This window comes from Diceros bicornis, chromosome 3 (assembly GCF_020826845.1).
Source record: "Diceros bicornis minor isolate mBicDic1 chromosome 3, mDicBic1.mat.cur, whole genome shotgun sequence".
Lineage (NCBI taxonomy): Eukaryota > Metazoa > Chordata > Mammalia > Perissodactyla > Rhinocerotidae > Diceros > Diceros bicornis.
The window spans coordinates 11,259,172-11,286,928 of NC_080742.1; the positions used below are offsets into that span (position 1 = coordinate 11,259,172).

A 27,757-nucleotide genomic window follows, 5' to 3' on the forward strand; every position below is an offset into this window, starting at 1 on the left:
AATTTAATGTTTAAAATCCCATCAGCAACTTCCTAATGTATCATCTGTCTTCCATCCCCTGACCCTGTTGTTCTGATGACTCACACATCATTCAGTCAAGATCAATCAGCAGAAGTCAGAGATAAACAATTCTTTCCATTTTATTTGAAATAATAATATACAAGAATATAGTGTGCAAAATTTAGGGGCAACATCATGAAGTATAATGAACTGAAATCAATTGTACAGCTGTGATTCCTAACCAGAAACACCACTTGGTAAGTAACATGAAAAGCCATGATTGTAGCTCAGAGCAAAAGCAGCTGTATTGCCAATGTATTTGCTCTAATTTTAGACAGTTGGAAGGAAAGTAAAGTGCAAGTGTTGCACTGTCATAAGTGCAAAGTCTGCCCCCACCATAAAGATATGATGACACAATAAGATATTTAAGATATGTGGCTGAGGAGATACAGAACACAAAGTTAAAAAATACAATGGTGTCAACCGTTAATAGCACCATTACAGTGACTATATCCCAATGCTATTAACTAACTTTACCTTGGCCTGGGCTAGGTCTCCACTGGAAATCACGGATGGGTGCTGCCACCTGGTGCATAAACGCAGCATAATGGTGGTAATGGCAGCAGGTGGCTCTTACGCTGGGACACCGACACCATCCACCTGCCACATGTTCTGGTAGCCTCTTGGCACTGGCCAGACTAGGAGCTCCCGTGTTTGGCACAGATGCTGAGCCATGTGGTGGTTGCTCAAGGAAAGGCCAACTCCCAGCTTCTGTTGCATTCCATTATGTGTACAATACCGATTAATAAGCAGTAAGGAGCCAATGTATAAACAGCAGTTACATATTTTTAAATTCCCCTTTTGTACAATTTAAAATAAAACATGTATACACTTCTCCTCTCTTTCTACTATACTTTAGCACCACAGGATATCAATTTTCAAGCCTATATTACCTGATAGACATATGAAGTTTGGAAGAAAAATAAGGCAATTTGGTTTACAATGTTGATAGTTTTAGCTTACTTAATGCTCTAATGGAGAAAGCAAATCCTCACTCATATTATTAAATCATTTCAAGACTCAATGCTATCAGTATCTTATGGTGACACGAATTCAGGACAAATAACGGGACCTTGATCTTCTTAAGTCTTTCCATCAACGGTCAATGTTTATGCAAATACAGACTTAAGAGCATAAGCATCCTGGTTTAATGTTGTTGTGAGCCCTGTGGAGATAAAATTCAGTGAATGTTAACAAATCAATACATAGTAATTCTAACATATGAAAGCTAAGATAGATAAGGTAATATTTATAAACTTACTATTAAAAAAAGATCGCTTACTCAAAGGTGATGATTTAAAAAAAGTCTGCTAGTATCTGATGACTCAAGCATCCAGAAAATTTATGATAATGAGAAGAGATGGACTAGGATAAGCAGAGAAGAAAGGGCATCGAGGTAAAAGGAATTCTAAGGCAACAGAACTACTCCTTTAAAAGAAATTCTTGAAAAAGTGAAACAGATGTAAACTGCATGTTACTACAAAGAAAAAGGCATAAATACATGGAATGAATTTAAGACATCCTTGGCCAGCCCTCCTGCTGCAAAATACTAATGTCTTCCTTTTCTTTTTAAATGATATTTAAAATTGAGTTCATTCTATCATGTGAAGTTTTCTTGTAATTTATCTAAAAATGCTTAATTTAAAAGATGCTAATCTAGTAATGGAAAAGTTCTAAGGATCAGTTCTGTCCAAGATAGCATTATTATGGTGCAAACTTATTTACCAGTCTTCCTGGGCCTTTCTATTCTCCTTCCTGAGGTTTTTAATCTAGAAATTCTGCACAAATGTCACAAGTCCCCATGAAGGTTGGTTAATGTACCCTCAGACCTCCATCCTCCTTAGCCCTTCACTGATTAAGAAATGAAAGGCTGCTGAGGCATACCACCCAAAAATTAGAAAAAATTTCTACTGTGATATTAATCTTTCAACCCAACTAGAAATACTATGTTCCAAAATTATTTACCTCAACATTTCTGGACAAACATTCTCATTAAGCATGCCTGAGATTTCTACTTTCTGTGCTAGGAGAGTAAATAGTACTTAATGATGAAAAGAAAAGCAGCCTGCCTTATATGATGGTTTAAAAACATTAGATTTTGAAGTATAAAAAGGCTGAGAAACAGTATCAACACAACCTTTTAAAGGTTATAATGATCATTCCAACATGCCAGTACAATTTTGAGGATAAAGTCAAGATAATTTTAAGCAACTATTTGTTGAAACATACTGAATTGGTTCTTTTCCTTTTCCAACAGTCAGGATTTAAACGTTTTTGTTCTTCAGCCAAAGCCTTTGCTTCTAATGTATACATCCTTCTCTCTTCATTCTTCATTTTCTTCCACCTGTCACCAAGGATCACACTTATGGCTCTGTAAAATAAATATTTACATAATACTAATGGCAAGAATTTTTCATTAAATTCATGTGCTGCTACTTCAAGAAGAAATAAAAGTTAAAAGAAAAAAAGACAAAAATCTTGTCCAACATAGAGAAGGGAAAAGGTCAAGGCTATAGTCATTTCCAGTAAAATCCCAAGTCATACGGTCCATTCATCATAACCTTGGCAGTTAAAGCCTCCCGGAATAGTGCCAATGTCTCCAGTTGTCAAAGGACATCTAAAATGGCTAAAAATTAGATGTTCTACAAAGCTTAGATTTAAAGGAAAAAGTTAAATATTTCAAAGAAATCGTTTAGATTACCACTGGATCTATACCTAGTACATCAGTTTTTCAAGGATGTTTAAGATATTACGGCAGACAGTGTTCAGCATCAGCCGCATAAAGTATTCAGCCGCATAAAGTATTCAACCTTGGATTAAAAGCTATTCTTACTTTCTGTTTGTGCCCATAACCCGTCAAATTGTTATAATAATAAAAGTCTTTTTTCTTCATTCATGCAACCAAAGTGAAAATGTGATGGTATTAACTAGGCACATTACTGTTTACCTCCTAAGATGACACAAAATAAACCTTGGGCAATATTTGTACTTATCACTTGGGCAAACTGCGTGAACTCAAAGGGAAAGAAGTCAAAGCGATAAGACATCATGATAGAAATTTGAAGCTATTTCCTATTTGTTATATTGGGAGTCTGCTCCCAAACCTACTAAATAGTCTCATCCAGGACACACAGACACAGACCATTTTCATTCTATGAAGAGCTTTCAACTATTAACTTCATGACACTCATACAAAACAGAAGGTCCTGGAATGATGGCATGAAGTACATGCAAATAATTCCACAACTGATACGGAAGCTAGAGACAGGCATCTGAGCTTTAGAAGAACAGTAATCACAGAAGCTCCCCTACTGAAAAAGAAATTAAATACGTAGTAAATATATATAATTTTTATCCAATAAGTTGATGCAATTAAACATTGTACTGCATCTTCCTTTATTAAAAAAGAAAACCAGTTTTTATAGTCTCTGGGTTAAAGGTACCATATAATGGTTGACACATTTACCAGTTAAATCAATGAAAAATATTCACATATGTATCAATTCCCAAATCAGAGATGCATTTGGTATAAGACACTTCTCTTTTTAAAATGTAAATACTTAAAAATTAAGCTCATGAGAACAGACTGGTGGTTACTGATGGTGGGGCGTGAGCGAAATGGGTGAAGATGGTCAAGAGATACAAACTTCCAGTTATAAAATAAATAAGTCATGGGGATGTAACGTACAGCAGGGTGACTATATTTAATAATATTGGACTGTATATTTGAAAGTTGCTAAGAGAGTAAATGTTAAAAGTTCTTATCACAACAACAAAATTTATAACTATGTATGGTGACATGTTAACTAGACTTATTGTGGTGATCATTTTGCAATATATATAAATATCAAATTATGTTGTGCACCTGAAACTAATACGTTATATGTCAATTATATCTCAAAACATGTATATACACAATATATATTAAAAAATTAAGCTCATGAGACATTCAAACCTGAGTTCAAAACCTGATTATTTTATGTGGATAATCATTTGACTGTTCTCGTGAGTTCGAGGGGAAAGGAAACAGTAGTTCTGATTATCAGGGAACTAGGAATACTGGAAGGAGATAATTTTAATACGTGGAGGACTTGGTTGGTTTGTGAGGGAGTGAGTCGTAGAGGACTATAAGAGATGAGGTAAGGGTACAAGCTAACAGTAGGAAGGACCAGAGTTCATTTTTATTCCTGGGCTCTCCTGAGGACACCTCTAAGTTTAGTCATTCAACAAATCTGGCAGTTATCACGCATTGCTAATGCCCACACATTCCAGAGTATGACACAGTTGTAAAATAAGTACATCCTTGAGATCTGAACAAGAAAGTGCTAGTCTTTTCTATAAAGATGGAATGGTCAGTTGTTAGAACTGTGTCCTCTAATAGGCAAATGACATTTAATGTTATTTTAGAAGGCAGATCCTTACCACTGGCAACCTAATTATCTGTCTAGGTATTATAAAACAATTACACACGCCCCCAAAAATTCCACTTAAACTTTTTACTTTAAAGTCAACCTAAGAAAACAGAAAGAAAGCAGTAATAAAAGCTACTAAAGAATAAGTTGACTTAACTATCTCAGTTCCTGTGAACTGCACGAAGTGTTACTCTATTATTATAATCAGAAACATCACTATTTTTACCTGTTATCTTTCCCTGGATACATCTGAGTATATTCAACTCTGTATTTTTTGGCAAAAAGCATGAAGGCATTCATTGGTCTTTTGCACTTGTTAGGAGAAGTGGCACTCACAGTCCCTGAGCTGTGGTTTTTGACAGCTTTAGCATACAAAGAATTGGGAGAGAGCTGTGATGATCCAGGTGAGCCACAGTTTTTACTGAGTCCAGATCTTGCAAAGTCTTGACCTCCAGGTCCTCCACAAGTCAAAGATGCACGACGCTGACGAGCCATACTACTTAGCACATAGACTGCAGAAGAATCCATAGGCGTGAAGTCATAGCTAAAAATAAATAAATTTATTAACGTGGTTTTAATTCAATTTAATTATCTGATTTGTAAAAACAATTTTTTTAAAACTCCTTACATCTGATTGGAAATTTCAATGTAATTTTTTTTGTTTTTGTGAGGAAGATCAAGCCCTGAGCTAACATCCACGCCAGACAATCCCCCCCTTTTTGGTGAGGAAGACTGGCCCTGGGCTAGCATCCATGCCCATCTTCCTCCACCTTATATGGGACGCCGCCACAGCATGGCCTGACAAGCAGTGCCTCGGTGCACACCCGGGATCCCAACCCGGGCCGCAAGCAGTGGAGTGCGTGCACTTAATTGCTACGCCACGGGGCCGGCTCTGAAAATTTCAATGTATTTTCCCCCATATAACGTTACTAACGCTACTTTAACAACTTTACCACTGATAGTTGCTTACAAGATGAAAGCTTATGTATGCATTGACTAAAATTATTTTTTTAAAAACATCTGCAGGGAATACAAAAGTTAACAAGAAAAAAAGTCTTCAAGCCTCCCCCAAAGGAATTTGTTATAATACATACTTTATTCATAGCAAGTACCTCCTCCAGACCCCACACAACCCACTTATTCCTACTTTAAACTCACTTTTTGACAAATTTGATAATCTAATTTCTTGGCCTATAGAAACCTAAAACTAGAAAATTAAAATGGATTGGCAGGCATATACCAGGCCTAAAGACTAACTACTATAGAAGACAAAATGTTGGGTTAGGGCAGTCAAAAGTGGTTAAACACAGCTAAACAAACTTAAAATGCACAGTAATCTGGGAAATTTGTTCAAGTACAAAGAGACATATATACATCAGCCTCCCCTAAAGGCCATCCATATATTGTAACATAGCCTAATAAGTAAAAACCCACATTGATCAGGAAAGGCCTTAATTTATTTGGTGTATTCAGTTTACATAGGCATGGAAATTAGCTATCCACATTATCTCTTATTTTCTCAACAAGCTTACTTGGAGAGTATCATTATCCTCTCTGTATATGAAGAAACAGGCTAAGAAAGATAAAGTATTATTCACCCAAGGCCACAAGTTGCTAGATCCAGACCTAGATCTCTCTGTCCACCTCCCAAGTCTCATGGTACTTCACACTGCCATTGGCTAAACTCAAGGTGAACAAATAATAATCAGATTAATTGAAAATATTAGCTGCAAATTAGTGCTAGTATAGACAACAGCCTAAAGATACACCTGTCAAAAAATTCTCTTTAGGTCCAACTATCTTAACTCCTACTGCTTATACTTTTTATCTTAGCAGAAAACTTTTATCCTAAACCCAGTTTCTAATTCTCTCTGAAACAGAAATTCTGGTAATACATCAAAACAGACTGATATCAGCTATAGGCATAGTACTTGCCTAAAGGAAAAGCAATAGGAGATTATGGATTACTCTAAAGACAGATGGAGAGAGCTACATGAATGAGGTCCACGCCACTCAAGCGCACAATAAAAATGACTTCTACCAGTTATCAACCACACATCTATTTTTTTAAAGGTTTTACACGAAATAAAGGTACTTAAAGTATGATTCCAAAATCAACTGATGAATGCTCAGCAATCAGTATTATGTCAGAGAAACAATTTTTGCTATCTTAAGCCCCTCCCATATATAATTTAGAAGAACAGCAAACTTAAGCATTATAAATGAACCTGACAAAATTATTAATCTCTACTGAAGGAAAATAACTACAATCTGAAATACCAAAAGATGTTAAAATAGGGTAAGCTAATTACTGAAATTTGAAAACTCCACCGTCTAGTGGTACAAATATAACTGTCATCTATTTCCATTATGGATACAACTTAAAATATTTTGAAGTATTCAGTCACAGAATTCAGGATTTTGACATGACAACAGCACTAAAATATTAGATAGAATATCTAAAAAAAAAGCTTACTCTCTTGCTACCCTCAGCATTCCTTCTCTTCACTGTCTGTAGTTCCTGAAAGGGGCCTTATTTCACACCTTGACTTTTTCTTTTCTACATGCCATTCCTTCAGCTTAGAACGCCCCTTCCCATTTGCACTAATTATTAAAAAGAAAAACTCCTCAACAGTAGTTTCTATTAACCATGTCACAAATATTAATTCACTTAAACCTCCCTTTGATATTATCTTCATTTTACAGATTTTTTTTTAAGTGCCATAGAAAAGTTAATTAACTTACCCCACCCTCCACAAGCCAATCTATTGCAGAGCCAGGATTTGAATCTAGACAGTCCAGAGTTCATGTTCCTACCAGGCTACACTGCCTCTCAATCAGCACGTATACACTGTCCACACTGACTAATCCACTCCCTTCTCTAGACTGGAAGCACAGAAGCAGGCCTACGTCTTAACTGATTTTAAATCCCCAATGCCCAGCACATACCAGGCTCTCAAATGTTTGATGACTGACTGAGAACGTAAAATAAGTAATTCTGAAGAACACCATAATGTAAAATTTTAATTGGGTTCAAATCCCACCTCTGCCACTTACTAGTAACATGACCTTGGCCAGATGAAATGAACCACGTAGCCTCAGTTGACTCATCTCTAACATGAAGACACCACGTGCTATGCAACGTTGCACAGCCAAAAGAACGATATATACAACACTCAGGGCAGAGGCTGGCCCAGGGTAGGTGCTCAATTAGGGTATCTAGTATTATTGTAGAAGTGACCTAGATTGGTAAATAAGAGTACTAAATTTAGAATCTTTACACCATATAGCCTTGAATCCTAGTTCTGACACTAACTCAGAACTAATTCAGCTTTAGTTCTCTCTCTCTGTTAAATGAGGATATAATCTAAGAGGGTAGTTAAGATCAAATAGGTTAACATGTACAGTGCCTGGTACATAATAGGCACTCAATAAGTTTGTTAGATTATATTACTTGAACAGAAACGTCAATTTCACACAGTGAGAAGTGACTGTCTTAACGCTGCCTGAGGCCTAGAAACTTGGCCTCAATTCTCCGTGTCTTGAATGGCCTCCTCCAAATCATGCTCTCACTTGGAAGCTTCCTTTCTATAACAGAGCCACAAATTATGTTTAAGAGCTCATCAATTTATTGCTGACTTCTGATCCTAACCAAGCTAAAATCTACCCAAACATGCTTCCCTGTACAGCACGGCCCAAGAGCTCACCCCAAATCCCCAAGTGGTACCTGGGAATTTATTCTGGGGTTCCCTCTTGGACTAAGTGTTTCTTCTTCCTGCCTTTCTTTCCCTTCTTGCCCTTCCCTATGCCAAGGCATAGTCCAATCCACAATGAAAATTTAGTCAACCTCACGCTTCTCAACTTTTTCATGGTTTCTCCTGGATGAAACTGCCCATTTTCACTCCTTTATGAGGAGGGGAATGGAGGAGTGTTGCTGTCACTCCACACTGAAATGAGACCAATGCCCAAGGTCATCCTAAAAGTGATTGCTATTCAGTGGGACCAAGTGATGAGAACCTCCTACCTTGGCAAAACAGGAATTAGGTAACCAAATGTTTCTTTTTGCTTAAAAAAGCAAAGTTTTACACTATGCAAAACTTGATATATAAAAAATCTATATAACATATATGTACTTACTCTATAAAGCATTCAAATAAATACGAATGAACCTACAACCTAAATTAAGAAGTAGAATATTTCTAATGTCACTCAAGTTCCCCATCTGCTACCCCAGAGATAACATTCTCCTGAATGGTTTATCATTCCCTCACTTTCTCAATTTTAATATAAAAATAATACATTATTCATAAATACAACATATAAATACTATAGCAGCAGTCATTATGTTAACATGTGATATATAATGTTTCATCGTGCAGGAGAGTTCACCTAGCAGGCCTGACTGCTCTCCTTTCGAGGGTTCCCTTACAAGGCTGGCCCTTGACTAGCATCTGGAACTTGGATTTCAGGAGGGTTCCCATCCTTCTCACAACTGATAAGAGTGGCCCACTGTGCCTACACTGTGTGTACAAACCACACGGTGCACATCTGCTTTCCTTTCCCAAGTTTGAAATTTTGGTACGTGCCAGGCGGAAGCAGCCTGTGTGACCAGCTCCCAATAAAAGCCTTGGTGCTGAGTGTCTAACAAGCTTCCCTCCTAGAGAATGACTCAGACTCACTGCTGAAGGAAATAAGCAGTGGGGGAGAGGGCTCCTGGAAGCCTGGCTTCCCCTAGACTTCACCCCACGCCTTTCCTGTTCCTGATTTTGTTTCATATCCTTTCGCTATAAGAAATCACAGCCGTGAGTATGACTATATGCTGAAAATCCTGTGAGTCTTCCTAGTAAATCATCGAACCTGGGGGTGGTCTGGGGGACTCCTGGCATAACTGTATAACATGTATTATACATACTATATAAATAATAAAATTTATAATTTTATTAGATATATTTCCAAAGAACATCTGATTCCATAAAAAATGGAATCATACTGTATATTTCTGATTATTTTTTACTTAACATTATTTCTAAAATTGATCCATGTTTTAAAATGTGTGGCTAAGGTTCATTCATTTTCCATGATAAAAAGAATTCCATTCTATGATTATATCACAATTTATGTATTCACTTTCCAGTTAATGAGTATTGATATTGTTTTCACGTTTTGCTGTCATGAGCAACACAGCTATGAACTTTCACACATCTCCTAGTCCATCTCTAAGAATTTACTTCTCTAGGGTAGACATACAGAGGAATGGAATTGCTGATATTCAGCGCCGTAAGATTTTACACTCTCATCAAAACCTAAGAGGTATCACTGATCTACAGCCCAAGAATACTGAGTATCAGGCCTTAAAATTGTCCATCTTTCTATAACTTTTCAAAAACAAGTGTATATGAGGGATGTAATCACCACTACTGAGATTCCAATCCCATAGATGTTTACAGCCCATGCCAGGCCCAGGGCTAGGTGCTTTTTTAAGTAATAGTCTCACATCCTTTTGAAATAAAAATATATTAATCTTGTATTTTATTATATTAAATTGAATGAAATAAACTCTACAGGCCAGCAGGAACTCTTGAGAATTCTCTTCTTAATGCCTATAGATTTGATAATTATCTGAAAGAAAGAATGTCTTAAAATCCCAGATATCTACATACAGACTTTCTCTGGGCACCTTCTGGGAGTACAGTGACCAAGTGTCCCAGTTTGCCCAGGACTGAGGGGTTTCCAGGGATGCGGGACTTGCAGTGCTAAAACCAGAAAAGTTCCATACACCATACAATCTGAGGCAGTTGGTCAACCTTCTTGAGTGTCAGGACACATGTGGGTTCTTGTCCTGTTCTACCACTTACTAGCAAGGTGACCTCAGGAAAACTCACTTCCCTCTTTAAAATCTTTCCAAATGTCAAGTTTTTGCTATTTTTACTATTTGTTAATCCATGCAACTAATGCGCTTGCTCAAAATGATTATTAAACAAGGATACAGTTAACCAAAGGAAAAAAACATACAAATCTTGAAAGGTTTAACCTCCTAAATATCTGACTTAGCAATAATTAGGGAGGCTAAGGGTAAACTTTAAGAGAAAAAAAAGAAAAAAGCATTAATTAATCCAATATTACCTTTTAAATGTATCAAAAACACCTGAATCATCAAAATTAATGGCATCGGGGTGTCCAGGAGGTAGACATACATCACCAATATGAATTTCACAACATGGAATGCCATGCTGTACCACAGTCAAGCTTGGATAAAACGATGACCAACCTAAAGTTAAATCAAACAATAGTTACATAAAGGATGGGGACTGAGTCTAAAAAATAAAAAGTTGTTGCTTAAAATAAGTCCCAAGAGATTTTTAACACAAGTCATGTATCTTTGCCACAAAGCAAGTCCAAGTATTTTCTTTAAGGAATGCAAAAGCCCTCCAAAACTAGTTGAATTCAGCATTTTATTAACATACAGATTCTATCAAGCAGCGCTTCCATCAATCCATAGTAAGCGATAAACGATGATGACTGAGACTATGAAATAGTCTCTGAATTATGTTTAACATGGTATTATTGTCATAAGCCTCTGAAAAGTGATTCAGGTATGTAGCACATTTGGTAACCCTAAACCAAAATGTAACTACCCAGAATACTCCATTCTCCAAACTATATCAAGATAACAGAGAGCTTATTATAGTATGCTACATGAATCTAAAAGTTCATACCCACAGGAAGTAGAGCTCCACCTGACTCCTGCTAAGACACTAAAGCATCACTAGGTCTTATTATAAGGCTTTTCCTATGGTAGTTTTATTTAGTTTGAAAGAAGTTTTCCCTTCATTTTTTCTTAATCATCAAAGAATTATGCCATGAGACATAATTACAGATTTAAGAAGCTTTCTTTAAAAAGTTACTACAAATTCAAATTGAAGCCCTACCTTTATTTTTAACATAGAAAGGGTGGTCCAGCTTACACTCTACAGTAAGTAAACCATCTTCTACTGTACCAGGATCAAAAGTCAACTTCAGTACAGACTCGCCAAATGATACACTTTCTTCATGTGATAACAACTTTAGACCATCAGAACCATAGCCCTGAAAATACATGCATAGAGTGAATAAATTGGCAATGTTCAATTCAACATATTGTGAAGTTTCTATTATGTGTAAGACTTTGTGGAGAAAGTAAAAATAAACAAGACAGGAACCCTGTCTTTAAGAGCTTTCAATCTGATAGTGAAGAAAGGCACACATATAAATCACTACAATATGAAGCAGATTGGAATAAGCACTTTAACTCAAGTATAAATAATGCCAATGGAGTTTAATAAAAGGAGGTATTAACTCCAAAAGAGAGAGATTAGAGAGGGCTTTCAATTCCCATTTGAACTCGGATTTAAAAGAATGAAATTTAGAAAGGTAGAAAAACATGCCTTCCACCAGGAATAGTTGTCATTAACTTCTTTGGAGAGTGCTGAGTATTTGCTAAAAATACAGTGAGCTCAGAGTGGGGGCAAATAAGACTGAAAAGGAGGGGCCAGTTAGTAAATAAAAAGATCTTAAAGACAGGCAAAGTGCTTGAACTTTCCTTTGAGAGGGTATTGGGAAGTAATGAAAGTATTTTTATTATTATGATTGTCAATTTTAAGATGATGATAAAGACTACAGAATAAAAGGTAACCTCTAGTATTCAATTTATTTGAAGATGTAACGAGAGAAACCCATTACAGGCTTCAATTGACCAGTGCAGGTGGTGGTAGAACCAGGCTAAATTTAAATTCAACCAGTATTTTCTTTGAGCACTTAGTACATGCCAGGTGCTAGGCTCTGAAAACACGGGCATTAACACATGATCCCTACTCTAAACTGACAGGAAAACAGAGGAGACAGACATGCCCACAGTTAGCTATAGTATCCAATCATTACTGGTGCATGAACTAGTGCATGAACACAGTAATGAATGAGAAAGAAGGACGACTGTTAATAGTCTTGAAGGAAACAGAGCTGACTGACTAAATATGAAGGGAGAAAAGGGGAACCGTCAACTTCACGGTTTTGAATCTGGCAATCAAGAAGGATAATACCTTTAAAAGAATAGGGAAAGAGTAGGCCAGGAAGGAGAAGAAAAAGGTGAGTCCAGTTTTGGTTATACTAATAAGCTGAGTTTGAAGAACTGATTGGTACTCAAGTACAGATGTCTAACATGCACTTGGAAACATGCAAGTGAAGGCTATAGCCATATATTTGTAAATAACTGAATTACAGAATTTTCTAACTCTTAGAGCTGTAAGACCTAAGAACTAATCCAATCCCATTTTACAGATCAGGAAGCCAGTGCTTGTGGGGTTAACAATCTGCCCAAGGTCAGTCACACAGAGTTGCTGGAATAGCTAGAAAGAGAGCCCAGGCTTCCCGACTCCAAGACCAGAGTGCTTTCCACAGGCCCCCAAGGAGCAGCTGCTGACATTATCAGCAGAGAGGAAGTGGTGAAGAGTGAGGAGGGGCAGAAGCTTATCGTAATTACATGCCACATCATGGGCAGACAAGCCACCAGGCAAAAAACACAGAGACGTTAGAAAGAGAAATCAAGACCGTGCTACACAAATCAAGAGAAGACAATGCACCGTGTCAAATGTTGCAGAGATGTCTAACAGAACAAGCAGAAGTCTTGCTAGAAATGAGAATCAAGCTAGTCAACCTCTGAGACAATTTTAGCAGAGTGGTAGAGGCCAAAGTCAGACTATGACCAACTTCACTAGAATGAAGAGTAACAGCAGGATGGGGAAACTGAAGGCATCCAAGTCAGGACCGTTTTTCTCAAGAGACTCAATAGTAGGGACAGCAGGATCCAAACAAGAATTTTAAACAAGCACACTTCACATGCCCAACTTCTCTGCCTACAGTGGAAATGGAGAAATTAAAGATTTCAAAGATAAAGGTGTCAACCGATATTTATCTTACTGCTGCCCACTACTGCTTTGCTTATCAACTTAGAAAATGCCAGTGCTTTGAAATGGGGTCATTTAAAAAGTAACTTAATACAATCAACTCTCAATTATCCATAGGAGAATTAAGCACTTTGCAGAATAAGATAAGGCTTTGGTTTGTTTATTTATTCATTTTATTTTTAATGCCAGTTTAGTTTTCCCCAACATAAAAATGTATAAAAAGTGCTGGGAAATACACTCTTTTTCCCATCTAAGAAAGCATAATTATGAAGGTAAACCTAAAATCACTGCTCCTCTCCATCAGGCTAAGCAACGATGAGTAGTCGCTAAACCTTTACCTAAAATGTAAGATGTCCTTTAAATACGAAAGTAAATGTAGGACACTCCTGTAGACTAACAATAAACCTTAGGTTTCCTTTTGAAAGATTCTGAAAAGTTTTAAAAATTTTAAATCAACCTTGTGAGTGCCCATTTGGAGATCTTCCTCATTATCACAGCCTTCAGTTCTAGCAAAATCTTCAACATCCTGCCATTCTTTATTGCTTCCCTTATGAAAGCACAGTCGTGTGCCTAAAGTTTAAGTAAAAAACAAATGTTAGATATATGACTAGTGTGCTACACAAGTAAGCTGTAAAAAATTCAAGTATTTTTTTACCTTTCAAAAAACAGTGCCAAGCAGTTGAAGGCCAGGAATTGCACCATCCCAAGTCATCATCATCTGAGAGGGAGGACATGCAGAAAATGCCAGATTCTGACTCACTATTTGCCTATGGAGAAAAATATTAAATTATTTTTATTTTTAACACATTTTGTTAATATCTATCTTTATCTCAAGGCTTCAGACTCTCTTCTTATTAATGGATAACTTAATCATTCTAAACTTACTGAAAAATACACCTTCGAAAACTGAAGTTCTGGGTAGTTTTAGTTAAATGCATGTTCCCGCTAGTAACACTCTTTCCTATTTCCAAACAGTTAATAGAGCTGTACATAAAATCTAAACCAGATCACTAGCTGAACAACGAGACATCCTATTTCCCATCTGTATGTGCTTCAAAAGAATTTCTTATGAAAAGTTAATATATTTCAACTGTTGTGCAAACTTAGTTAAAGTTTCATCTCATGAATAAACTCACCCTTTCATGTCTGACTGGTGTTTCCTCCTTCCAGTGGTGATGAGGGAAGGCTGGCTCGCTCTTAGAAGAGGACACTGGTGGAGGGCGTGCATAGGAATGTAAACTTTTGCTAGTAGCTATGATGTGTACAGGAGATGATCTAAAATAAAGAAGTAGTTTTAACCATAAAGCACAAATCCTTAAAGTATATCTTTCCTTTTGAGGAAAAGGACTTCCTATTCATAATGTCAATGTTATTACATATAAGATACCTATGGAAAACTCAAGACATCAAGATTTCACTTATAGTATGCTATTTTGTAACAACTTCTTACCCAAGCCCTCTTCACACATTTTAAACACCATTTTATTCAGTTTTGACAATGTATTTTAAATTCCAAATTACTGTTTAATTTATTCATTCATTTTTATATCAATAAGTACATATAAATGTGCCTATTTTCATTCATGGCACATAATACCCCCTGTGCAGGGCTCCTTGTGCATCTCCCTCTTCTACTCTGATGTAGTCAATAAGTCTCAATATGAATAGGGCATCTAAGCTTAATGTGACCAACACTGAACTCTTTATCTACCAACCATCTGTCACTGGGCAGATACAACCAACTACATCAAGCCAAAATGCTTAAACTTATTATAGCAGAAAGCAGCCTATCTGCAACTTCCTGTAACTGGACGCTATTTCTTGTTTTCTAATACAAACTTGCTGAAAAGCATCTACACATAAGGCTAGTTATTTTCCCCCAGGATCACCTTAAAAAAAGTTACCCCTTCTCCCCTTGTCCTCTCCAAAGTCTCTTCACCAGGCAGTGCTCCCTTTAGAGTACATGATGCTCCCACGAACACACTAAGATCCTTCCTCATAAACAGATCAGCTCTTCATTGGAAGGGTAACAGGAGGCAGCAAGCCCATAAAGGATGACCAGTAACGTGTACTGACTCAGGAGTTTGGAGAGCAGCCGAGAGGAAGACTGCAGGGGCCAGGAGGCAAACCCATCTGAAGGTCCCAAATCAGGCCAATTCTCTGAGATGCCAAAGAGGGATCTGGTCCTTAACAGAAAAAAGTTGATGCACGCCTGTACCAACCCTCTTCTCAAGAAGGGGAGGGGCATCGTACTTTCCAATTCTTCCCTTATTCCCTGGGAAATTTTATTAGCCCCTCAATGTTTATTTTATCCTCATTAACATTTTTTCATTATACCTTTGCAGAAATTACTTTTAAATGAGGATCTATGAAACTATACTTTGCTTTTATGTTCACAGCACTTCTTAAATAAAAACCTCTCGATTTTCCATGCCTTTTGCATACTCTCCAATCAATTTTGGATTTCAAAATTACAAATACTGAATGTTTCATCTTTGCCCGATTTCTTCCTTTTACTATACATTTAGATCTTTATGAAATATTAGAAAATGGCCAAACTGCTAAAAATTCCTTAAGTTCATCCCTGCCTTCGTGACTAATAAAAGAAAATGAGTTTATCAGTTCTTCTGTTTAACCGTTTAAGAGAGAAGTAACAAAGTGATGTTCTAAAATGTATATGGCCTAAATGTTCTGTAAAAATTAACATGCTCAACATGTCTAAAACACTATTACCACTGGTCTCTCCATCCCGCTATCTATGCAGGGATAATATAAATGTTACCTGTCCTCAACCCCTTGGTACGGTACAGTTACAACTCAGACACCCACAGCTCTACAACCAACCGAGTTTAATACTACAAGAAGTGGCGTGAACAGCCACTGAAAAGGGGAGAAGGCAGCCAAGACTGCAAAGCATGACTCCTGGTCTGGCTCCCTAGGAAGAAGGAAGCACAGAAAAGGCCGCAGAGAATAAATTTACATCTCTAGGGAGATACTTCTTTACTCATGTTTTTCAAGTCCTATAGTAAAATCAGGGTTTGTTTTTTTAAATCGTAAAAGAATTTTTAGCTTTTTGACTATTAAGATTACAATGAAAACTGGGACTGTAATGGAATTAGTAGTCTTGACAGGCAAGTTTTCTTTCCTGTGGAAATTTTCATGGAATTAAACCAAAGTTAACTAAATTGAATTTGCTCAAATAAAGGCCAATATCCTGCTGAAGAGAAGAAAACAGCCTAACTTAATGCGTTGTAAGAAAACCAGGGCTTCACACCTAAAAAGATTATTCTTTAGCAAAGAATTATCCTCTTAGGAGCATAATCAAAATTCAGTTATTCCTACATCACCTGGTATGGACTATGGTTTATCCACCCACGAGTGCAAACCTGGGCATCTCTCTCCCCTACAAACTCTCATTTATCTATGTCTTTTTACACGGATAATTTTATAATTTTAGGGATAATTAATAAAATATTATCCACTTAGATCTCTCTAGGAATATTAGTTGGAAGCTTCCACAATTTCATAGCACAACTCATTTTCTTAAACTCTGGTCTGGGTATATAAAACAGTGGTTTTTACCAATGGGAGTCCACCTTTATAAATTCAAGATTTTAATATCAGCAAATTTTAGTATTAGCAAACAGACAAGTAAGGCCACATCCATTGTGGAAGAAAATAAACCTAGACCAAAAGGAACCAAATTCAAGGTTGATAAAAGTTTAAATTTTGATAATGTTTATTATAATTATGGTTCTTTAGACAAATACAATTTTCATTTCCATAAGTAGAAATATATAATAGAAGTATTTTCTGGTCTCATTTATTTTTTGATGACTTTAAAATATTTACAAATATCTTCTGACTCTGTTCTTCTCATATCACTTTTATCTAATTCTCAAAGTATGAAATCATGTTCTCATAAAATATCTCTTTGATCATTATAAAACAAGAAGCTTAATTCTAATTACTTAAATTCTTATTTAAGTAAACCATTCATTAGATGGCTAATAGCATTATTTCTTTTAAAACCAGAAAAAAAATAATTAATAGCTTTTTGTGATGACAGAAGTTTTCAATAAAAATATAACCAATGTTCCTACCTGTTGTAAAATGAGCACTGCATAAGTGGACTTTGTGGACTGGTGGCGATATTTGCTAATTCTGTTAGCCAATCCACCTCATTTTCACTGTAAGTATTTTCTGATATGTCTGAGGTATTTTGGTTCCAAGATGGTCTTGGATATTCTTGATGTGAAACATCTGAACTTAGCTGGTATATGGCAGATTGGGTAGGATCACTCTGAACAGCCTGAAGTTCAGGAAGGTCATCTGCAAATAAGCACACTCAAAATTATAAAAAGGAAATTACTAATACAAGGAACATTATAATTACAGTTGGAAGAGAAGTCCTCAAATTTAGCTAATTAATTTTGTGAGAGAAAAAGTATAAACTCAAAATGTTTTCTTGAATAAAACAAGCTTCAATTTAAAAAAATGACACCTTATACATTTAAGGGTCAACAGAGTCTGATGGAAAAGTAAACCTAATTAATGTAAATGTATTGATGACTTCACTACCTAAACCACAAAATTACCACAACTGTTCACAGACTGGAAAAACCAGGTCTGTGTTTTCTGATTTTTTTCCCCAGTTTTTTATAGCTCACCTGGGAATAATCCATACACCACTGTGACATTTTTACAATAACATGTTAATGAGGAAAATGGCATTTTATGTGTGCCTATATGTATTTACTGTTTACACATTTTATTAACCTGTTATACAAGATTACTGCAATAATGAAAACAACAATTTTCAAAGATGAGACTCAACTTAACGATGCTAAATTATTTCTTTTCACTGAGTAATATTTACTGGTTATTTTTTCCTAAAAGTATGTTCCCAAAAGGTAGTTCCTGATAGAGTCTCAGCTCCCCAAGAGAGAAAACTAGAAACAGTACCCAGGTACCACTCTACACACCAAGGCTATGAACACTATAAGGAAGATTACATTCTAAAAAATTGAATTAAAAGCAAAAGAAAGAAGGGGAGAAAAAGCACCTTGCAGGCCTTAAGGAAAAAACTCTCTATGACACACCTACAAACTCTACAGATCCACTGGGTCCCCCTTCACTATGTAGGTCAAGAAACTCTTCTAGGGGTCGGCTGGGTGGCAGAAGCGGTTAAGTGCGCATGCTCCGCTGCGACGGCCCGGGGTTCGCAGATTCAGATCCCAGGCTCAGATCCCAGGCGCTAACCGATGCACCGCCTGTTAAGCCATGCTGTGGCAGTGTCCCATATAAAGTAGAGGAAGATGGCCACGGATGTTAGCTCTGGGCCAATCTTCCTCAAGAAAAAAGGGAAGGTTGGCATCAGATGTTAGCTCAGGGCTAGTCCTCCTCACAAAAAAAAAAAAAAAAACTACTAGTCTTGGGAGTTCTCCTAAAATGTCACTATAAAAGTACATACACATAATTCTCATTCAGGCAAATATCCCAGAATAGCCTGCTAAAACTGAAATGTCTTACTTACAAGTTCTGATTCAGGATATCCATTCATAAAACTGACTAGAAGGTATCCCCTTTTCACAGAGCAGCCAAAATACCATACAACTGAAGATAACCACCCCATCATTCTCATGCTGCTGTAGCTATATCCCTTCCCTCACTGCCAACATCCTTCTTTGACCATCACTTATTTATTTACTGCAAAGGGTTCATTTCTGTCTTGCAAGTTCAGGAAATTAACCACTTTTAAACTGAAGTCATGAGGGGTGGTGCAAGTTTTTGACCCCCCTGGGCTCTAAGTTCCTGATCTGCTCCTGAAAACGTGATGGTGGAGAATCAACTACCTGATTAAAATGGTGCTCCTTGCTCAACAGTAACCACTACTCAATGAATATTAGGGCCCTGCAACTCCTTGGCATTCAAACAGATCCCCATTCCTTCAGGATCTCGAAATTCCCAGCATATAATCTCCTCTATTTCACCATTTGTAAAATGAGGATAATGATATCTTCTCAGGGTTTTTGTGAACATTAAGGAAAACTGCATATTAAATGTGGACAAAGCCAAGCTGAAAAGCTGGGCAGGAAACCAAGGTCACTCATTAGGTGTTTATTCTTCAACACCGGCCTCAATGCAATACAATTCAAAATCATATCTCAACAAACCTACACGTTTCTCCAGGTCACACATCTTGGAGTATGAGCAGTAGTGATAACCACAAATGTCAGCTCCTCAAGTTTCAAGGGTCCACTGTAACTTCCCCACCATACCACAAAACCAGCCATGAAGAATGGCCATGCATAATTCACTGAGCTCACTGGGATGTTTCAAAAGTAACATCTTTTGAAAAGCCAAACAGCAGGGTTTTCCTAGGGTGTTTAACAGACCAATCTTTACTCACAAGGCATTTTAGTCTGATAATCTGTAAATGAGTCTCTATGATAACCATAAATAGCTCAAAACTATTACTTAAAACCAATAGGTTGGTTTTAAGTAATACTTTACAAGCAGTAACAAGAGACCACTGAAACTCTTAATATACAAAAACTTCACATACTTTTTAGCATTTCAAGGTAGGTAGAGAAGCTGACTAAATATGACAATCAATCTGAATCTCTGTGAGATTCCTAAAAAACTTTTAATTTACCAAGCTCCATGTGCTCATCACAGGAGTTGTATCCAGGTGAGGATGGCAAATTTTCATTACACTGCAGCAACTCCAATGAGTCATTCATTCCTGAAGTTCTCTTGTCCATCACCAGCAGGAGTTTCTGTACTGCATTAGGCATCTGATTTGTCTTCACTTCCCACACCATGTTATGGTGCTCCGACTGAAAATAAAAATAATATGAGAAAAAATGTCAAGTCATGTGATCTAGAGATTATATAAGTATAAAGTCAATCAGATCACAATGCTGTAGCTTTAACTTAATCGTACACTGCTGTTTGTATCCCCCTCGAATCCTTTAGACCTGGATGACTCCGATTGCTTGGCCTACAGCCATGTAGTCAGCACTAAATTACGCTCAAATCCCAAAGGATTATTATCTTGAAGTTATAAAAGTCTTTTCTTCAAAAAGAATAGCAGCACAGTTATATATACACTTTTACTTCTTTACTCTAGTAACTCTCAGACGCAAATATTGAGGCCAATAAAACATTTTTTTAAATTTGTATCTTCAAATTTAAAAGTGAATTAACAAACTTTAATTAAATTTAAAAAGACTGAAGATTCTGTTTTTTTCATTTTTTGAAGATTCTAATTTATCTGTTTACAAACTGTGTTCATTACAGTCATGCGTCGCTTAACAACAGGGATATGTTCTGAGAAATGCGTCGTTAGGCAATTTCATTATTGTGCGAACATCACAGCGCACTTACACAAACCTAGACCTAGGCTATATGGTACCACTCTTATGGGACCAGTATCACATATCTGGTCCATTGTGGACTGAAACCTTGTTGTGTGGCACATGACTGTATTTTGTTTTCTCATCTTCTGAAAGTGAACAAGAGTAACACAACTAAAATTACACTCTTTAAAGAATATTTAAGAAAGAGTTTCTTAAAATGGTCATATATTATACTTTGAATAAAAATAAAAATGTTATGTTTTCTTAAGGAGAATTTGGGACCTAGCTATAATAGAAAGATAACTATATTCTTCTGATGAAGCTATAATTTCTAGAAAAATGAATATTAATCATGGGAAATTTAGCTAAACAAATAGTAAATCTACTTTCATTTCAAGCCTACAAAGTTATCACAAGCAAGAAAATAACATAGGTTAATACACCCAAATAATTTCTCAGTAAAGTCCACCAACTAAATTTTGTTATGAAAGTAAAATGCGGTTATACCTTTACAATCCTGCCTTTGGACAATGATCAAATTGGTTATTTAATGGGTGACAACAGCAGGTAGATTTCCTGATTTCTCAGGCTCCACTCCAAATCTCTTTTTTAAAAAAAAGTTCTAATGAGCTAATATGAAATACACAAAAAATTTTGACTAACATAACAAACAGTTTTTCCTCAAAATAAAACAATACAATATATTGCTGTTAAAAGTCACTAAAAGTCAAGTACCCCAGCCCAGGCTGGTCAAAAAATGCAGTGAAAAGATGTTATTTGCTTAATATTTATACCAGAGCTTTCTAAGCCAGGATGTAATCACCAACAAACACTGGCAACATGGACAAATTTTCTTCTACAAAGACTTTTTCATGATCTTTTTGTTATGAAATATGTTTTCCTGATTATAAAATACGCGATCACTATGGAAAAGAATGAAAAAATCATTTTTTTAAAAAAAAGGATAAAATAATTACTTCTAATCCCACCAACCAGATTTAGATACTGTTAACATTTCAGTATATTACCTTACAATCCAATCTCTTTTTCATGTAGATACCTACATGATTTCATGTAGATACCTACATATATTTTTCTTCATACTTCATATTATAAATAATTGATATCTTTTTCCTTAAGTTCATAAGCATTTTCCTATGTCATTAATTTTTTTCAAAGATCTATTTTAAATAGTTAAATTATATATATCACAAAGATGTACCAATATTTACTTTTCCCTCCTACTGCTGAACGCCTTGTTCCCAGTTTTTTCACTCTTCTAAATAAAACTGAATTAAAATTTTTTTTTCAAGTATTTGTTTACATCTGATTATTTCCTTAGAATCCCAGAGACAGATTTGTAGGTGGATGGCAATTAAACATCTTAAGGTTCTTAACAGAGACAGCCAAACTGCCTACTGCCTCACTTTATTTCTAATACTCTATTTTGGATGCTTTCTGCCTGCACCCCTCAAAAATGACCCATATCCTGGGCATTGCTTTAGAACCTTACTCAAGCCTGACTGTAAGATGTACTATGGAGTAGGGAAAAGGGCACTGGGTTAGGTGTAAGGAAACATGGGTTTTGATTCCAGCTCCATCACTTACTAAATCTTTGACCTAAGTGACTGAGCTTCTCACTAACTCAGTATCTTCATCTGTAAAACAGGGCTAATGATTCTGCTCTGCGTTCCTCCTAGAGTAGTGATAAGGATGAACCAAAACAAAGTGAGTGCGAGAAATGTAAAATGAATTCTTAAAAGTGTTTTTTATCCTTAGACTGACATATGGCAATACTGTAACGTACTCTGGGCACTTAATGTCCTAAATAGAACAGTTATTGAAAACAGTAGCAATAGGAAACCAGATAGCTAACTCAGCTTCAGCAATTTCCTCCCTGGGAAACATTATGACAAGTTATCCAACACATCTCAATAAGTCACGTATCACACCATTACTTTAGGCAAATAAAGTACCAATAAAGTTTACCTATCTGAAGGATGTCTGAGGCATAAGCAAGAAATGAACACTTTTCCAGTTTAGTATAATCTATTACATTCCAATTAATCACAGTCTTATTATAGAGTTACAGCAAATCTGCTGGGTATAACGTGAACATCTACTATACTGTGCTTCACATACAGATGTGATCTGTGGAAGTCAGCCCCGGCTGCAATCTGAAACTTGAAAATGTTCTGATTTTTTACCTTTATTATGAAATTCAGAGGCTGCACTATGCAGATATATCCCCTCAGAGCTATCCTTAAGTGTATGCAACAGAGCTGCTCCCGGGATCCACAGAGGTAGAGCTGCAGTCTGTCTGCTCTCCCCACTCCCTCTGCAGAGCTCTCTGTTCTCATTCTTCCCAGCTAGATTTTCTCTTTCCCATCAGCAGGTCCTGCAGTGTCCACCAGGTCCTGCAGTGTCCACCGCTCACCATTTACAGGACACTAACACCTTGCAACTTCTATCATTTCTTCAGCACTCTGTCTTTGTTATCTACCAACATCCCATCACAATACTCCTTAAATTAAATTGTAAAAAAAATTTTAATTTCAAAACAGAGCTATCTAAAAATAACAAAAGGGACTAAATAAATACATGTTGAATTTGAGTTCTGTGTGTTTGCACCTCTCATTGCTCAAGGCTATCAAAAGTTTGGTCTCGAGAGGATGGAGGTTTTGCTTCTATAAACCTACTGTACAGTAAATGGCAGCCTAGACTTAAAGTCCACAGACTTGAGTGTCACTCCTGCTCGCCATGAAACCTGGGGCAGGCACCTTAACCTGAGCCTCATGTATGTCTACTTACCTCACAGGGCTATTGTGAGAATTAAATAAAATATATGAAAACAAAATTCAAATCCATGTACAAATGCAAGTTTTCTGTCTCTCATTTTTCTCTGTCAAACGATTTGGGGGAAGCACGACCTCTGATACAGTAAAGGAATACGAGAAGAGTCCATACTCAAAAATACACCCCCACATCCATTACCCCAATCAGATATTTATTTCAATCAACAAGCTCCTCTTTCAAATATCTCCTGGTAGAGCTAACTCTGTTGTTCATTCATGCTTTTGTGTATGGCTTTGGTATTACAGGATTCAACAGAGTTTGCCTTGTGTTTTAGTAACTCTGCACATGTCAACTCTTCACTAGTTGGGTGCTTCTCAAAAGAGAAGAGTAAAATTCTCCAGCAGTTGTGCTCTGAAATGTCATGTTCAATACTACAAATTTTTATTGGGTGGGCATGGGAGGGCCCTATTGCTTTTGTCTTGCAAACTTTCAGAAGTAAATATCCACAAAATCTTAGGAAGATAAAAGGAGAGGAAGAAATAGTTAAGTCTCAGTGAATGAAAAAGGAGGAAATTAGGTTTAGTAAATGCCTACCTACTATGTGCAGAGCATTTCCACATACTTCATCTACTTTTATATAAACCTCAAAACAGCTCTGCAAACAAAGTAGTATTCTGGATGAGGAAAACAGCATTTCAACGACTAAATGGGACCATTTTCTTTTTGAAAAGAACTGAGAAAAATGACAAATGGTGTAGACCAACATAGGTTACACTCCTACTTTCAAGAGCCTCTTCTTCCCCCAATCCTTACCTTTCCATCCTCATTCTGGATATCAAGGAAAGGACCTTCCATATGCCCTCCCCTAATCCTAAAGGACTTCTATATCAAGCTCAAATTGTGTGGGAGGAGGGGGTGAAGAAAAGATATTTTGCAATTAATTTATATCTCTAACATGAGGAATTGAGGTATTTAAAATGCATTACATAATTCCAAGCTAAAATCAGCCTCCATAACAAACTATATTAAATGCAACTTTCTACACCAAAAGCAGTTGGGGGCCTTAATGCAGTTCTTTTAGAACATTTTCAGTGAAACGTCAAACAAAAGATTTCAAAGAAATGTTTCTACAACTCTGGTTTGCCAGTGTTAAAGAAACAAACACACACACACCACACCCCAACAGTGAGTGATATTCCTTCAGTAAAATATATTACGTAGAATATCCCTTACCACTTAAAAGACTCTGAACAATTTAACCTCTGTGCCCTAGTTTTCTTCTTTGTAAATGGGACCAATACCTGTCTACTATGGTAATTGTTAGAGGTATAAAAGATCCTACATCCCACATCCTTACCTGGTTCCAAAGCACTCTGCTATCTCACCAGTCCTTGCTGCCCAGAGGAGACTCTGCCTCTGCTGGACAGTGCCTGCACTGTCTGTACAGTTCTTATTAATCACAGCTACACAGCTTCTTACTAATTTCATGCTGATTTGACATGAAATGCTGATACTGATGAAGATAACAGAAAACCCAAATATACCACTACAAGCCATCCACAAGCCTGTTTAAGAGAGTACTTTCAATTCAAACAGTATTTAAGACAAGTCCTTGTATGAAAACAACTTGAAATCATCTAAAAACTCATATATGAAAGAAACTTTTCTTAAACTTGATTGTAATCCTAAAACATTTCACATTACATATAACAATTTGTGAAAAAAGCTTTGCTATCATAACTTTTAAAAATTCAATCAACTACATTAGAAAATTATTTTTCTATTCTCTCTCTAGAAAACTATAGTATAAATTATGATATGAAGCACCAAAATAAATACAGGTCAAAATATGAAGGAATATAAATATTGCTGATGTGTCAGGCACTTAAACAAGAACATCATTTTTTCTGAATTTTGTCATATACAAGGTATTTGTCAGCTTAAAAAGATTAATTTGTTGATTTATTTTCTCATTCTGAGTAAATACTCTCATACTTAAAAGACAATACATGTAAAATACCTGGCACTGTCTCATTAACACAGTAGTTACTTCTTACAATTTATGAAAGAAAAAAAGTACTCATATTTTCATTTCAAACAGAAATATGAGAGACCAGTTGGCAATTCTCCCTCAAGGACCTTCAGGGTCTAGCAGTTTATTCAGTCCTTAAGCCCAGGCCATCTGCCCTCACCACTGAGCATTAGGATAGTAAGGAAAGGGTCCCAAGAAACTAAAACAGCGGAGGAGACAACTCTTAAAGCGACAGTACCATGTTAGAAGTCTGAGAGGTAGGCACTGTGAAGCGTGGAAAAGGGGGTTGATAGGTGTGCCGGGAAATCCTGGGAGAAGGTAACTTTTTAATGTATGTTGTAGAAGTTTGCAAAGCGAACGAAGGGGAAGGGCTTTCCAGGCAGAAAGAAAAGGTAACTGGGCTTATGAAACTAAATAAGACGGAAAATATAAAGTGAAATCAAATTTTCATTCTATAAATAAACTATTAGTCAAGTTAGGATAAACAGCAGTATTTTGCTGTAAAGTAGTTAAACGGCTTCCTCAAAAGTATAAAGTAGCTCAAAAACTTGAGTGGATTTAATTCTTTTTAATATAATTCGAATTTCCTTAAAACTTAGTCAAATGCTGCCTACCCAGCAAGAACTGAGTAATTTCATCAAAGAAACTGAACAGATGACCCTAACACACTTATCAGTAAACTAAAGCAAAAGACAATAGCAAAAACAAAACAAAGACTGAAAGTACTTGCAATACATTACAAATGTAGATTATCAATAGTTAAACAATAGGAAAGTACTTAAAATGTTAAAGTTATTCTAATTCTCAAAAGGTAACTTGAATTTCAAAACTCCTGTTGGCAGTCATCTGTTACTGCTAGTTAGAGGGGAAAACATCTAAAGCATTTCGTCGGAGTAGTTGGTAGGACTCCAACACTTCCTAGTATACACAACTCTTGTATCGTCCTCCCGTCTTAGCATCAGTGGCAACTCGAGCTAAAGATTCGAGTATGGCCCTGCTGTCAGCCTCTTTTAAAAAGGATTCTCGCTGAAAACGCCTAAAGGATGAACTCTAGATAGCGCAGAAAGAACGGCGGCGACTGAAATCCCCCAAACAGCATGCAGCGTTTCAAGAAGCTACCAACACCGGGCCCTAGCTGTCGACCTCGCCTGGATTCTTTTCTGTTTTGTTTTAATCTGCCTGGGGCAGCAGCATAGGTTGGAAGGCGGAGACTGGAATCGCCTGCCCAGCCCCGACTGCCGGTCACACAGCGGCGGCGCCTCCTGGGCCTCGCCAAGTCCATCCCCCACCCTCTTTCGCCATTCATCGCGCTCCCTCCCCTCCCCCCATCATGTGACCGCGGCCTGGACTCCGGGCTTGTTTTTCCCCTCGGCTCAGCCCCACTGCGCAGGCGCCTCGGAGCCCATTCATTCGAACTGCGTAACAATGAGCCCCGGGGCCCAGCGGCTCCGCGAGCTTCCCGGCTCGGTCAGAGCCTCACTCGGCCCCGGAGGAGGCGGCGCCTCACTGGGGTCCCCCACCCCCGGCCGGCCGCCCACCCCGAGCCAGGCTCGGACCCTCCGCCCACACGCGAGGAGTTGAAGTCAAACTTTCCTGGGCAGCCCCGGCGTCGCGTCGGCCCCTTCCCCCGCCCAGGCCCGGCCCACCTCCGCACCCGGCCCGGCCACCCACCGCGCCACCCGGCCCGCAGCGCCGTCCTCGCCGACTCCTCCCAGCCCCCGCCCCCGAGACCCCTCGGGCCGCGCTGCCCGGAAGCCCAGGACCGCCGGGCCAGAGAGCTCGTCACGGGCCGTTCCCGGACGGTTAGCTGACCCCACGGTGAGGGCAGCCTTCCGAGGACGCGGAGCGCGGCCCCGGGCTCGGCCGGCCGCCGGAGCCCCGCGGGATCCTGCCCCTCCCTGCCCCACCCCCACCCCTTCCCGAACTGGAAGACAACAAACCCGCCGCCGAGTGCGGGCAGCTCCAGCGCGGGCCGCCCAAGCCGCGACAACCCCGCCAGAAGCTCGCGGACCCCCTCTGCGACTGACGCCGGCCTGCCTGGCGCGCGTTGCTGCTCCCGCCGCCGCTCGCACTTCTCAACCGAAACTTTCCTACTTACCAAACCCGTCGCCATTACCAAGTCTTTCAAGCTTCGTCTTCCCCCTCCCCTCAACC

At 37.8% G+C, this 27,757-nt stretch overlaps 1 protein-coding gene across 2 annotated transcripts; it reads right to left on the reverse strand.

Moving 5' to 3' along the window:
• Positions 1–115: 115 nt before the first annotated feature.
• Positions 116–27,757, reverse strand: HBP1 (HMG-box transcription factor 1). Of its 2 annotated transcripts, none has more exons than XM_058523306.1 (11): positions 27,702–27,757; positions 20,070–20,253; positions 17,515–17,743; positions 14,548–14,686; positions 14,067–14,178; positions 13,869–13,981; positions 11,402–11,558; positions 10,596–10,740; positions 4,699–5,016; positions 2,290–2,431; positions 116–1,225 (listed from the first exon to the last, which is right to left on the reverse strand). In XM_058523306.1, the coding sequence occupies exons 1-11, from the start codon at positions 27,714–27,716 to the stop codon at positions 1,208–1,210; spliced, it is 1,572 nt and encodes a 523-aa protein (XP_058379289.1). In that variant the 5' UTR covers positions 27,717–27,757; the 3' UTR covers positions 116–1,207. The 2 variants fall into 2 exon arrangements, with proteins under 2 accessions (XP_058379289.1, XP_058379298.1); XM_058523315.1 differs by lacking the exon at positions 27,702–27,757 and adding an exon at positions 27,544–27,563.